This window comes from Nuphar pumila, chromosome 5 (genome assembly GCF_984573655.1).
Source record: "Nuphar pumila chromosome 5, dmNupPumi1.hap1.1, whole genome shotgun sequence".
Lineage (NCBI taxonomy): Eukaryota > Viridiplantae > Streptophyta > Magnoliopsida > Nymphaeales > Nymphaeaceae > Nuphar > Nuphar pumila.
The window spans coordinates 137,563,539-137,577,101 of NC_143253.1; the positions used below are offsets into that span (position 1 = coordinate 137,563,539).

A 13,563-nucleotide genomic window follows, 5' to 3' on the forward strand; every position below is an offset into this window, starting at 1 on the left:
ATATGAGAAACTTGATTCTCTTTAATGGGAAAGACTTACTTTTTTTGTTTCCCAAATTAATTCCTTTTTGCATCACTTTTCACTTGGTTTTTTCTTAACTTTTTTGTACTAGAAAATTTTAAATTTTGTAATAACAAGCTTGCATGTTGGTTTTATATCGAATTATATTTGTGTTCATGTCATTTCTTATTTTCTTTTGCTCATGCTCCATATTGCTTTTCATATGTTTTCTTTTTATTTTTTATTCACTTATGTATCTCACTTCCTGCTTTATACTACTATTTACCCCTAGCCTTCTTTTTTTTGACAAAGAAAGCTGGGGTTAGGCAGACCCCTAATAGTTATACAACCATACTATTTTGGGGTTGGAAGTTGCAATATCCCAACACAAGGTGACGTGTACTAACTGCTCCTGTAAGACAAGCAAAGCCTCGATGGTTTAGCACTTGCCTCATTGCTTTTGCTTCAACTATTGCGTCTTGTAGTGACTTCGTTTCTTGAAAATTATGTATATATCCGAAGAAGAGGATCCATTGTTCTTTTGTCCCCGATTTTCACCATGAAATGAAGAGATGCATGAATGACGATGATGATACACATCCCATTCTCTAGAGGCAGCCACAAAAACTAAAAAATGGGTTCAAATGAAAATTATGGAACTTTACTATTTGTTATTGGTGCTAAGGTTTACAGATATGAAAACCAATATTCATTGCGTGTACCCCTTTTAAGATTCGATATTTTGCAATCGGCTGCAGTTCATATCTCCCTGTGACATTCCAAACACCTGGTGTAAACTAAAAGAAAGTTGAAAAAGGAAGATGATGATAAGATGACATTACGTTGGGGCTGCCAACCACAAGCGATAACTATATTGCTTATTGGAATTAGAGCGATGGGCGGGATTAGGATTTTTTGATTTTTTTTATGATGAGGAACTCTTTACGAAGTGAGGAAAACTTCAAGTGAGACTCTACTATGATGAACTTTATTTGTCACCGGCCGAAATTAATACATGTGCATGTGCTATGCTAACACGTGCATTGCTAAGTAGAAAGCCCATATCTTGACCATGACATGAGGCAATGGCATTAGACAACGCAACATTGCTCATAAGTAGCTCTTCAGATGGCTCGATGGTATGTCAATGAATTGGTCCATACTCTATGCCAACGGATCTCTTTAATCACTCGTGGCCATGTGCCAAGCTTTGAGAGTGGTACGCTACCTGCGACATGTCTCAACTTTGTGTCCACAAATGAAAGCATTTCATGCAGAATTCATATGCCACGATCGAGTATTCTTCCGCACAACCATATGTGGAGAATATGTCTATGAAATCAGAACACAGAAATAAGCTACTTCATTCAGAAGTATCATGCCGGTACCTACATGGGCCACCCAAACTTTAGAACCTTATATCTCCATGCACATTGAGAATCTCTAAGCCAAGGTCAAAATCTCACCGACACATTCATGTGTGAAAAAGATCCTGGTGTGATCGTTTCGGCGAAATACAAAGTTTACATTCAAGAACACCATTAAGGACAAGACTTCAGAGTTTCCAAGTGATATTAAGGTTCTTCCTATTAACGGGGATCCGCGCTTATAACACATATATAAGAAACCTTCCTCTTGACTTTCATTGGTGCACCACCGTGTGGTCCACAATGGACAACCTCTATATATAAAACCCATGAATTTTAATGAATTTTTAGAGAAATAAAAATGTAAAATTTTACAAAATAATATGTCTATCAAATTCAATGAAATTCCACTAAATCTAGGTTGGTCCACATGAATCTAATAAAGAAAGCACAAATTTGGAATCACATTCAGACTATAGGGAGATCCAAAGATTCGACCCGATTTGCGAAAGAATTTTGGGAAATTCAAAAGATTCAAGACTCCAATACGAGATTCAAAATATATTAAATAGAAGTTAATACGAAGATAAAAAGAATCGAAAAGGCCCACGTGAAAATAAGAAAATCCACCGAAAAGGGAAACGTCAAACGTAAGCTTATATAAATTAATTCTACCAAAAAGAAGCAACAAAAGAGAGTATGATGTAGTGGTGAGGCTTGTTACCTCCTAGGGTTTGACGTAAGTTCAAAATCCATTGTGTAGCATAAAGAAAAATATTTTTCTTTTTTACATAAAAAGCAGAAATAGGCCTAGACAAGTTTAAGTATAATAAATTTTGCATTATTTGTAATGAAATACGAATTGACACAGTGATGAGGTTCATTGCTCCTTTGAGAGTAGACCACAGTTCAAAACCCCCTGTGCACTAGGCTTTTTGCACTACTTGCGTTTTTACCTTTTTGAAAAGGTAAAAACATGGAGGCTAAAATAATCCCTATCTTTTAGCCATATCTCCACTAAAAACGTGAGAGGAGTTGATACTCCTCTCACTTTTCCAAAAATTTAGGGGAATCCCACCAAAAGTGAGGGAGGCGTACCAAAAATAAAAAAATGGTAGTTATAAAAATAAATGTTCAAGTTAGGAAGAAGGGCAACATGGGAAGTGAGAAAAATAGTAGAAATCGTGCATTTTGAGGAGACGATTTCACCTTTTCAAAAGGTTTTGAAAACCACCTAAGTAGGTGGAGATAAAATAGGGGAAGTAGCCTTGGAAAATCGTGAATCACGATTTTGGCTTCCATAGCGCTCTCTCTCTCTCTAGTCCCTACACCCCCATTGTTGAACGTGGGATTTTCTTCATCCCTTGCTTGTCATGGTGTTTCAACCGAAGAAGAAAGTTTCGTCTTCGCCGGCTCGAACCTCCGAACGAGGTAATGAGTATATTTATCTATGTGTTTGGATTCGGTGCCCTGCAACACAAGATGTTGCAGCATCATTTGATTGTATGTGAGAACATACAACCGACTGGAATCACCCCGACATAAGGGGTTGCTACCCTTTTTGGAAACTAGTGTCCTACGATGCACGTCTAGTGCGAATCAAGACCGTGTGGTCAAAAAAAAAAGGAAAAAAAGAAAGAGAATAACGTCTATGGGGTGAGTCGACTCTGGATGCCATCACGTAACTCGTGAGGGTTACATGATGGGGTGGATTGAGTGTGCAAGCATGGGGACTTGGACACTCGATTTGCCACTTAGCACCATTCTCAAATAATAGATCTTGTTCCATGTACATACCAGCATGCTGCACCCACCACACTCGTAGATACCGAATATTAAATTGAATAGGGTGATAAAGTATGCCTTGAATGCATCGTCGTATTTTGCATGGACTGAGCACTTAAATTGCACACATGGCACTTAGTTCATATCAGTTTAAATTGAATAGGGTGATGAAGTATGCCTTGTACATGGACTAAGCACTTAAACTGCACACATGACACTTAGTTCATATCAATTTAAATTGAATAGGGTGATGAAGTATGCCTTGAATGCATCATTGTATTGTGCATGGACTGAGCACTTAAACTGCACACATGACACTTAGTTCATATCAGTTTAAATTGAACAGGGTGATGAAGTATTTGTGACATACATTCTGTAGTGTTACACTGAGAATGTTGAAAGTTGCTTTTGTGTCAATAGTTAGTAATGAGGGAAAAAAAATGGGTTGAGGCTGTTTTAAGCCTCAACCACGTTCCTTACTTGTAAGGGATGTCTGGGCAGAACCGACCCATTCTGTCCGGTCTGTTCCCTGTCCATTTAGGCTGAACAACTTCGGTGCAGTGGTTTATCACCGACCCTTAACGGGACTGCTCTGCCACTCTTGGCAGCAGACCATCGACGGGCTGTAGGGACCACCAACACCAACGTGCAGGTTGTGCACACTGGGCAAGCACTTGGTATGGCTCGTTCTATGCTGGCCAGACCAACATCTTGCCACCATAGCTGGACACCACTGGTCCGACGTGAACTACGGGCCCTGCTGGTGTCGCGTGGCTGCAACTTAGAAGCCATGGTCCAGGGTGGTACTTCATGGATCTACTGGGAACCGGTTGAGCCCAATAGACTCCCTCTTGTCAAACGGTAGTAGGGGCTGCCTTCGTGCAAACCTAGTTGGCTGGATTGAGGGGTTCAGTCCCTCTCTAGCCTTGGGATTCAGGGATGCTGTGGCGGTGGCGCTGGCCACTGCTCATGATGGTGGGTCAACCATAGGGGTCTTTCGTGACTTGCTGGATTAGACTGTGGTGTTGCACCACTAACATGGGTGCAACCGAGAATGAATAACCCCATTCGGGTGCTCGTTGAGCCTTGCACACATAAGTGGCAGGTGGGCTCCCCATCAAGCGCAGACAACAATTAGTGTCCTTTGTTGTTTGGCGTCACTTGGTGGTGGTAGCCACACGGCTATGATGCGGGCGGGCTTAGAGCAGCCCGACGCGGTGTGTGAAGTCCATGTGACTTTAATAAGGGTGCACATAAAGAAAAGAAAAATGTGCGTATACAAGATAAACAAAGCTTGCCCCCAGTATGGCATTGTTCATGGGTACGAAAGCGTACGCCATAGCTCAAAAAATAAATGTTCGAATGTGGGCTTTGAGTCGAGCCAAATTTTGAGAATTTTACACATCTGGGCGGTGCTTGTGACACCCAAGTGATAAGATGCATATAATGTGTTTGAACACAGTGAAGGGTTCAGGATTTTGGAAATCCCTCGTGGTGTGATGGCTTAGACAAGAAAATAAATAAAAAATATAAATGTATGCACAAATATAAAATTGCGAGATTTTGGGTATACCTGAAAGATGGTATATGTTACCAGATTCTCTGGGCTCCGGGTACACCTGAAAGACGGTGTATGTTACCGGACCCGTGGTCTACCTTGGAGATGGTAGATCGTATAAGCTTCGTGGGACAATTGAGTTTTTGTGAGAGCTAGGCGTCTCACCCGGTCCCCAGTCCACGGAGTTAGGGGGGGGGCAGGACTACCAATGCATCCTAGGTGGTAGATCCAAGTCTTCTGCAAAAGTTTACAGGGTGCATCCTAATTCTAGTTCTAGCCACTGAAAAGTACTTTCTTGGTCACGCACCGTCCCTTTTGGATATCTGTACGGCTAGTCATGCGGGTTATAAAATAATAGATCTTCGTATGGTCTTGGTCTGATACGATGTTGAATGCCTGTGCATACCCACAGGATAAGTGAAAGATAAACATAAAAGTTTTACATTGTTCTCGTATTAGTTTCAGAGTACAGTTTGTAATCCTTGTCTTAGATCTTAGAAATTATAGAAACAAGTAATATCTGTAAGAATTAGCATGTATCTGGTACATCTTGTTGTTTCTTAATAAAGTAGAAAGCATGTCTCCCTCAGTAGAAATTTCGTTCTTAGCAAGTTACATTGCATAGAATTTTATAAATTGTAATAATTGTAAATATTGCACATATTTGTATATAGGACACTGAGCACTACATATAGATATAATGCTTCTTACGTAGACAGGGGAGTCTGATCCTTTTTGCATTAAAAAATTTTAGGTAGCGAATGAGTGGAGCGATCGTGGGTGTCGCAATGGAAGTAGCCACGAGATCTCATCTTTTAGTGTTCATGCTTAGACTCTGATTAGTTAGATTTATGTTTCAGTTATGAGATGTAATTAATGACATTAATACTTTATTTAATGAATGAAATGTTCTTTAGTACTCTCTGTTTCGCCCTCTAATTCGCCCGACTATTGGACTGGTCACTCCCGCTATTTAAAAAAAAAAATTATCCAAAATTTTCTGTCCAATTTGTTGGGGTGTTACATTATATCTTGTGAGTAGTACGTTGGAGTGCATGAGGGTGCTTATGAGTATGCAAATTCATTATTTGGGCATCTCATGCATGCACGAGTCTTATTCTTGTCTGCCAACTTTACACCCTTGTGAGGGACTTGACGAGTGCATGTTGAGCGACGATGATTCCTCTTGGTTAGGGAGTTTCACTACGTCACACTAGCAACTGACTTTTTTTGGAGGCCAAAAGGTCTTCTTTATCATAACGAAGGGATTCTCGTGGGATGCATTCTACGTTTTGTGGGGTCCGCAGGTGTCATAATAAAATATTTCTCTCGTTTGATGTATTTTGAAAACTTGATACTCACTCTAATGTTTGTGATGTTTATTTGAATGGGTAGCTGACTTTATGACCCAGGACTGCTTGTGAGCTTGTTAAAGGAATGGGATACACCCATCCCTTGTTGGTTTGAATTCTCATACATCAAAAACTTTGGCATTGCCCTCTTATCGACCCGTTTGATTTTGTAGCTTTAGAGATTCCATTATACTAAGTATGCATGAGATATGCACGACTGCGAATACGTTTAGGCAAAGCTTACGTAGCTTTTCACCTGTAAGGAAAGTTGCATGCTGCACGGCCCGTCTCTATACAAAACAGAAATGTTGAAAAAAAAAAACCGTGACACCACGACCATCTTGCTTTATGTGGCTGAATGCTACGGGGTTTGATCCTGCGCCTTCAACTCAACGCTTCACAACCACCCTTCTGCGACTTCATCTCATGAGATTTGTCTTATTCAAGCTCAGAAATAGTGGTGGGTGTAGGAAATTCTTGGGCATGTCGGGCTGGAGTTTGAGAACAGATGTAGGAATCACATGCAACTGTACTAACATGGCATCTATCTAACAATAGTTCAGTATCATAGTGATTCAGAACTATTGTTCTAACAATCATAGATAAAGTATAGGGCGGTCAATGGGCCGGGTTTGTATAGGGTAAGTACTCTACTCCATATATACGCAAATTCTTTAGTATGCAAACCTGAATATTCAAGCCAAGTTTGGGGTCATGATTTTTGCCTAGTACTCGACCCAAAGTAATATATATATATATATATATATATATATATATATATATATATATATATATATATATATATATATATATATATATATATATATATATATATATATATATATATATATATATATATATATATATATATATATATATAATAAAAATAAAATTTTGAAATTATGTGGTTCCTCAACTGGGATTTCATTTTGGTGACCCGACAAAACCTGAACCTAAACCCAAACCCAATATACTATAATGGGTCGGATGCCCGAGCTGTTGACAGCCTAAGCGTAGACATGACTCTGAATTATGAAGTTTTAGTACATTGTAAGCCATTGATTTTCAAACTGTTTACATGTTTCAATCACGTGATTGGAAACTCATTTAAGATTACAACTACAGGGCCTGGTTTACCAAAAAATCAAGAAAAGCTTGAGAAAAGGAAAATATTTAAGTTTCCCGTATCCAATTTTGGCCTATTATGAGATGAGATTATGTACATAAAGAATGGGACCAGGTCCACTGGTCCAGTGTTATTAGGTCCAAGAGCTGACCCAGTTAGTCCGAGTGCTTTCGTTTGATTTTCACTGTTTCAGAGGGTGACTGTACACAATTTAAATATTTAAACCGAGAAACCTCTTAATTCGTAAGAGGAAGATCCTCTCTCATAAGGAAGATTATAAAAAAGAGAAGCCCCCCACTACACGACAAAACTTTCGATGCCACCGTCGGCCAGACAGATGCCGAGGGCTCGCGTCATTTGCCACCTGGACGGTGTGCATCGGAGAAAAAGTCGGTTTGATTAAAAAATAATATCTAGTTTGTGTCCTGTCAACTAACCCAAGAGTTGGGTCGTCTGGTTAAGACTTGAAAGTCATAAAACCTGACCATGGTTAGTCCAGGGTCGGTTCTTACTTCTTACCCCCTTCTGTAATAAGTTCTCATTAGAAAAAAAAGAACGTGGCGTTTTATTTATTTCAAGAGGAAACAGAGGGGTCCCTTCCCAACTCTCTCTCTGTCTGAGATAAGAAGAAGCAAAGCAAGCAAGCCGCCTCGGATGATGACCGTTCAGAGTGCGTCGTCACCACGCTTTGGTTTTGCTCCAGAGCTTCGGTTGTCGCAACCCAAAATGCTTTGAAGAAGCTGGCGGTTCCTTGGTCTCCGACTAGGACTACTGGAAATGGTGAAATTGGTAGGTTGAGCTTCGAGGCCGGTAGGTGGCGGGGTTTGCGTTTTCAGGTCTGGTGCGTCGGGAAGGAACCGAAGCTCTTCTCCGGCGAAGGTAGTGGTGCTTTATGGCGAGTTGGTATCTGGCAGCTGGGAGAAGAGTGAGGTTGGGTAGGGTCTGTTGGTTTTAAGGTTTCCCTTTTGCGGGGGGTCTGGATGCGAATTCGCTGGTGGGTGATTGGAGTGATTCTGAGTCAGTGGGAATTGAGCCGGAGTTCCTATTCCTGAGATTGTTTGGTGCTTTTCCGGCCGGAGGAGCGGGTTTCTTTCGGTGAGGAAATAGTGATTCTGGTGGAGACCGTGGAGAAATTAAAGAATTCTTCGGCCGTGACAGTGTCCAACGTGACGTCGGCGTCCGGTGAGGCCAGCGTTAACTCCAGCGGCAACCAGAAGCAGAACCAGGAGATGCCCACCACAGCTGTCGCACCTCCGATGCCCAAACGGAAGAGAAATCTGCCCGGAATGCCAGGTAGGGAGCTGTGTAGACGGAAGAGATCGAATTCCCGAGCACCCTTTTCCCTTCTTTTTTTTCTTACGGAATCTGGAGGAATTCACTCTCTGTTTCTTCTTTCTTTCTGTTTTTCTGCAGATCCGGACGCGGAGGTGATTGCTCTGTCGCCGAAGACCCTGATGGCGACGAACCGATTCGTGTGCGAGATTTGCAACAAGGGATTCCAGAGGGACCAGAACCTTCAGCTACACCGAAGGGGGCACAATCTGCCGTGGAAGCTACGGCAAAGGACGAGCAATGAGGTGAAGAAGCGGGTTTACGTATGCCCGGAGACGACGTGCGTCCACCACGATCCGGCGAGGGCGTTGGGGGATCTCACCGGAATTAAGAAGCATTTCTGCCGGAAACACGGGGAGAAGAAGTGGAAGTGCGACAAGTGCTCCAAGAAATACGCTGTCCAATCCGATTGGAAGGCTCACTCCAAGACGTGCGGCACTCGCGAGTACCGCTGCGATTGCGGAACCCTTTTCTCGAGGTCTGCTTTCCTCTTGATCTATTTCTCGTTCCATTCTCGCTCTGATCTTGTGTGTAAGAAACTTCGAATAAGGGGAGGATTCCGATGGTGGGTTCCTTTATGTATTTATATAGGAGGGATAGCTTCATTACTCATCGAGCTTTCTGCGATGCGTTGGAGGAGAGTTCTAAGGCGCAGGCGGTGGTGGAGAAGGAGCCGGCGGCTTCCGCCCGGCCGGCGAACTCCTCTTCGGACGATACCATCAATCCCAAATCGAAGATGGTGGACGTTGCTGCATCCCAGCCTGTTGCTTCTAAGAATCCCAACCTCCCCTCAACGACGCCTACTCCACCTGCCGTTTCTGTAGTGACTCAGCCTCTTGCTATTCAACAAGGTGAGGATGAGGGGGAAAAAATACATATGCGCCCAAAACCGTAATCTAAACCCATTGCTGCGTTGTCGTTTCTTCATGTTTTGGCCATAAATCCAAGTTTTGTCTGATATGCTCGTTTCGTTTGGTAGATCCTTTGTATTAAAGAAATATTTTTATTAATTAAACTCAAGTACCCAACAGTGACAGGGAGAAAAGATTAAAAGTATTCTTTTAGTTGGATTGATCTAAAGGTTCTCACGAAAACTTTAAGCTTTCAGTCTCCCCTTGTTAGCCAGATTTATCTGGTCTATGGCTATCCTTTTTGGCTAGACTTTTTTGAGTTTTGCTCTCCCTTTTTAATTCTTTTTTTCTTTGTTCTTCTTAAATGATGCCTACTTTTATTAGTTTAATTGTCGGCTGAAAATGTGTATGAATATTCAGAGTATGAACTCCTTTTCCTTTTGGTGCTCTTTTCTAGAGAGGGGAGATTCGGGAGGGTACATACACCCTTTTTTGCACAGCAATGTCGGGGGCAGCACCAGCATTTTCGCCACTCTCATGGCTTCGGGCGGCATACAGACGCAGACGCCGGATTTCACAGACATCATTGGAGCCATGAACCGCTGCAATGGCTTGGCATCCGGGAGCTCGACGTCGACCTCTTCGTCTTGCTCCCTTGCCCCGCAGGTCGCGCTCTGCCTCTCTTCCAATGCTTCGACTGCGGGGCCGTCGGCTGGCATGGCGGCTTTGTTCGTGCCATCTGCTCAATCTCAGAGCCACCACCGATTCATCCCTCAGCCACCTCACATGTCCGCCACCGCATTGTTGCAGAAAGCGTCTCAGATGGGTGCGACCGCAAGCAACGGCTCGCTGTTTCGAGGCTTCGGGCTGTCATCTTCTCCATCCACGTCTTCTTCACCTGCGTCTTCCCTGCAGCATGATCAATGGATCGATGGTTTGCACCACCCACGCCCAGAAGCGGGTTTAGGACTTGGATTGATGTCAGTTCCCTCTTTGAGCTATACTAGCCGCCTCAATGAGGATGTGGACATGGCGGAGCTAATGGCTAACTCCATTTTCGGGTCACCGGCCACAATTCCCAAGCCTACGACTCTTGATTTTCTTGGACTTGGAATGGGCGTTGCCCCTCCTCGGGGTTTCTCCGCGCTTATTACATCGGTCGGTAGTGGTGGTATAGAAATGGCGGCAGCTGGTGGTGGGACTCACAGCGGCGCCGGAAATTCTTCCAGCAAATCTTGGGATGGCTGCTGAGTAAGAGAGAGCATGGTGGTGATTGTGCTTTTAGACCGTTAGTTTTCCTAATGGCTAGTAAGTGATTTGGGTGTGGAAGGAGAGCTAGGATCTGATTGGCCTGGCAGCTTTGAAAGATACGTTGATATAAACCGATGGATGAAAACTTGAAAAGGCATGAAGGGAAAGGGTGATCCAATCATCTCTCATCTTTTTGAAGAATCTTCATAACCTCCATCGCATACCAGTGCACATCTGTAATATGTATATATTTTTATTTGCTCTTCTTTTTGTGTAGCGAAGGTGATTGTATATAATGTGTTTTCCTAAGGTCTCTCTCTCTCTCTCTCTCTCTATCTCTTAGTGCTCTGACTGTAGCTTACCGCTGCTGCCTCCGGCATCGAGTGCCATCTCCCGCCGATCTACCACTCTCGTTCTCTCTCTGTTTGAAGCCCACCCCATCCCCTCCCCACTCTCTTTCTCACTTGCTGGAACCCTCATTGAACCCACCTCCTCTACGCCCCACCGTCGTCCAACCTTTGTTTCATTCTATGCAGCATCGTCCCTCAACGCAGTGGAGCCACCGTCGCCCGACCTCTTCTCCAGCGATGCCTTCGCCGCACTGCGAGCCTGCAAAAAGGGATTTTACAAAGTGAAGGGGGGTTTCGGCCACCGACGTCAAGAATTTCGGGGTTTTGGCGACCAGCGTCAAGGATTCCAACCGTCGTCACAAATCCAACGGTGAGTGGTTCCTCTCTCTCTCTCTCCGCTTGCTAGGGCCATCGACGCAGATATAGCCCTATGCCGATGCCCTTCCACACCCTCACCATACTACCTCTCGGTCTCTCTCACCCTCTCTATGTGAGGAGTTTATCTTTGGACAGCTTCTATGGCACATCATCGTCACCATCGGCCAAATTTTGGAGCTTTTTGGGGCCTCAGCTCTCGTCAGCCTTGTCGCATCAACCGTGATGCCCTGTGTGTTTTGGAGAAGTCCCTTAACGATTGGGGGGCTGCCTATTGTCTGCGACAACATGGTGCTTTCGTTCGCCTGCCATTCCTCGTAACATCTTTCTTTCATCATCTCATAGAGGTTTTCGCAGCATGCCTGAAAACAAGATTGTTAATGCTCCATGACATTAGGCAATTCCTGCGAGCAGTGCGAAAGGAAGCGGCAGGGGCTTGCTCTGTCGGTTTCATCCTACATCCGCCGTTTTTCAGGCTTTCTGCGGAGGAACTGCTCGACGGATGGAAGCTTGTTCCGTCGGCGTGACAACCGTCCTTCAGTTCTGTCATTAGCAGAGCAGAGATTTCACGAGCTCGAAGGGCCGATTGGTGGTGCTTGAAATGCTTATCATTGAATTTTTGCAGCCACAACGGTTGTTTCCATTGTGGGTGCGAGCATCGGGGATGCAGACACCTTGTTTGTTGTGCTCGACAAAGCTTTTGTTGTTTTGTTTATTCATATTCGGATCCGGTACATGCACTGTGCGATTCACGAAAGAAGGTTACCTTCAACAATATGCAGGAGTTATGCTTGTTTGAATCTTTTGAGCCCTTGTTCCAAGCCTTTCGGGTGGGAACCATCTAGGTTCCCGTCCGTCGGACAAACAAAATTTTCACTGGAAAGTCTCCATTGTCACCGGAACTTGCGTCTTTAATGGATGACCGTTGCGAACCCGCGATGGAGCGGTCGTCACAGTTCACTATTATACCGGAGGGTCCTTTTCGATTCTTGGAGAAAAAATCTCCTCGTGAAGATGTTAACATCATTACTCACTCTGTGCTAGAGGATCAGGGTTATGGCTACTTAGATGTTGTGATCCCTGACACTTCATATTCTACCCGCCCTATTATGAAAACTTGCGATAAAACAGCCCCTGAAGAACGTATCATTCTTGGTCAGGGCATAAATATTTTTTTTATGCCATGTTGTTTTCTCGACGGTTGGCAACATAAAATATATCATCATTGGACCACTTCAGATTATCTTGAAAACTCCTACGACCTGCATCTTTTCTCTCACTTCTTGTTTTGGAACAAGAGCTTTTCTGTATCGGGCAGATATGGCTCTCACCTTAGTTTGTGCTGGGAGAGCGGGTCAGGACCACGACTTCTTCGCGGCTCCTCAAGCAGTGCAAATAGACATTGTGCACAGAGTCAATGAAGGAAAATCTTTAGGGGAAAAGGGGGATGATGATCAGTTGCTTTCTCAAGTGATGAACTTTGATGTCACGACGGTAGCACAACTACTGGGTATTGAGTTATCAAAATCGCAACTACATGAAATCTCGAAGGATCTTACGACCCATGCTACAACTGTGGTTTCATCAGTTAACCAGCCTTCCTCGGATGATTTGTCTTCAACGTCCTCTCGTTTGGGGTATACACAAAATGGAAGGGATGTCAGCACCATTATATCTCGCATGCAAAGGAGAGATGTTGTCTCGCCACGTCGTTCACCCCGGACACGTAGACCTCAGATTTTTTCATATTGTGTCCAATGAAGATGGCTTGCTGAAATATTCAGGGCCTAAACTGCCCGACAAAAACGCTTATTCTTATCTAATTGGATTAGACAGAAAAATTTAGATGTGATTGCTATTTGTGAAACAAAGATGCAAGAGGTTTCTATTGCTTCGGTTTCAGAGTTGTGGAGGTGTGCAAGCTTCTGTTTTAAAGCGGTTGTTAATCATGTTGGGGGTATTTTAATTTTGTGGAAGTCTTCATTGGGGGTGGCTCAAGTGGACCTCGGTCAGTTTTCGATTTCCATCGCTTTCACTGTACAAGCTCTAAACCGTATGGTCGTGCTTACTGCGGTATGACCCAAATTGCGCTTCTAGGAGATTATTGTTATGGGAGGATCTAAATTGAGTGCTCACTCTGGCTGGTGATTGCCATATTCTATTAGGAGATTTTAACTGTTTATTGTCCATTCAAGATTCGAACAATTTAGTGATGC

General features: G+C 43.5%; 1 protein-coding gene across 1 annotated transcript; it reads left to right on the top strand.

The window, feature by feature from the left end:
• Positions 1 to 7,788: 7,788 nt before the first annotated feature.
• Positions 7,789 to 10,931, top strand: LOC149838967 (zinc finger protein GAI-ASSOCIATED FACTOR 1-like). Its single transcript, XM_090006903.1, has 4 exons — positions 7,789 to 8,481; positions 8,602 to 8,998; positions 9,112 to 9,371; positions 9,829 to 10,931. The coding sequence occupies exons 1-4, from the start codon at positions 8,418 to 8,420 to the stop codon at positions 10,620 to 10,622; spliced, it is 1,515 nt and encodes a 504-aa protein (XP_089863029.1). The 5' UTR covers positions 7,789 to 8,417; the 3' UTR covers positions 10,623 to 10,931.
• The last annotated feature ends 2,632 nt before the right edge of the window (positions 10,932 to 13,563 follow it).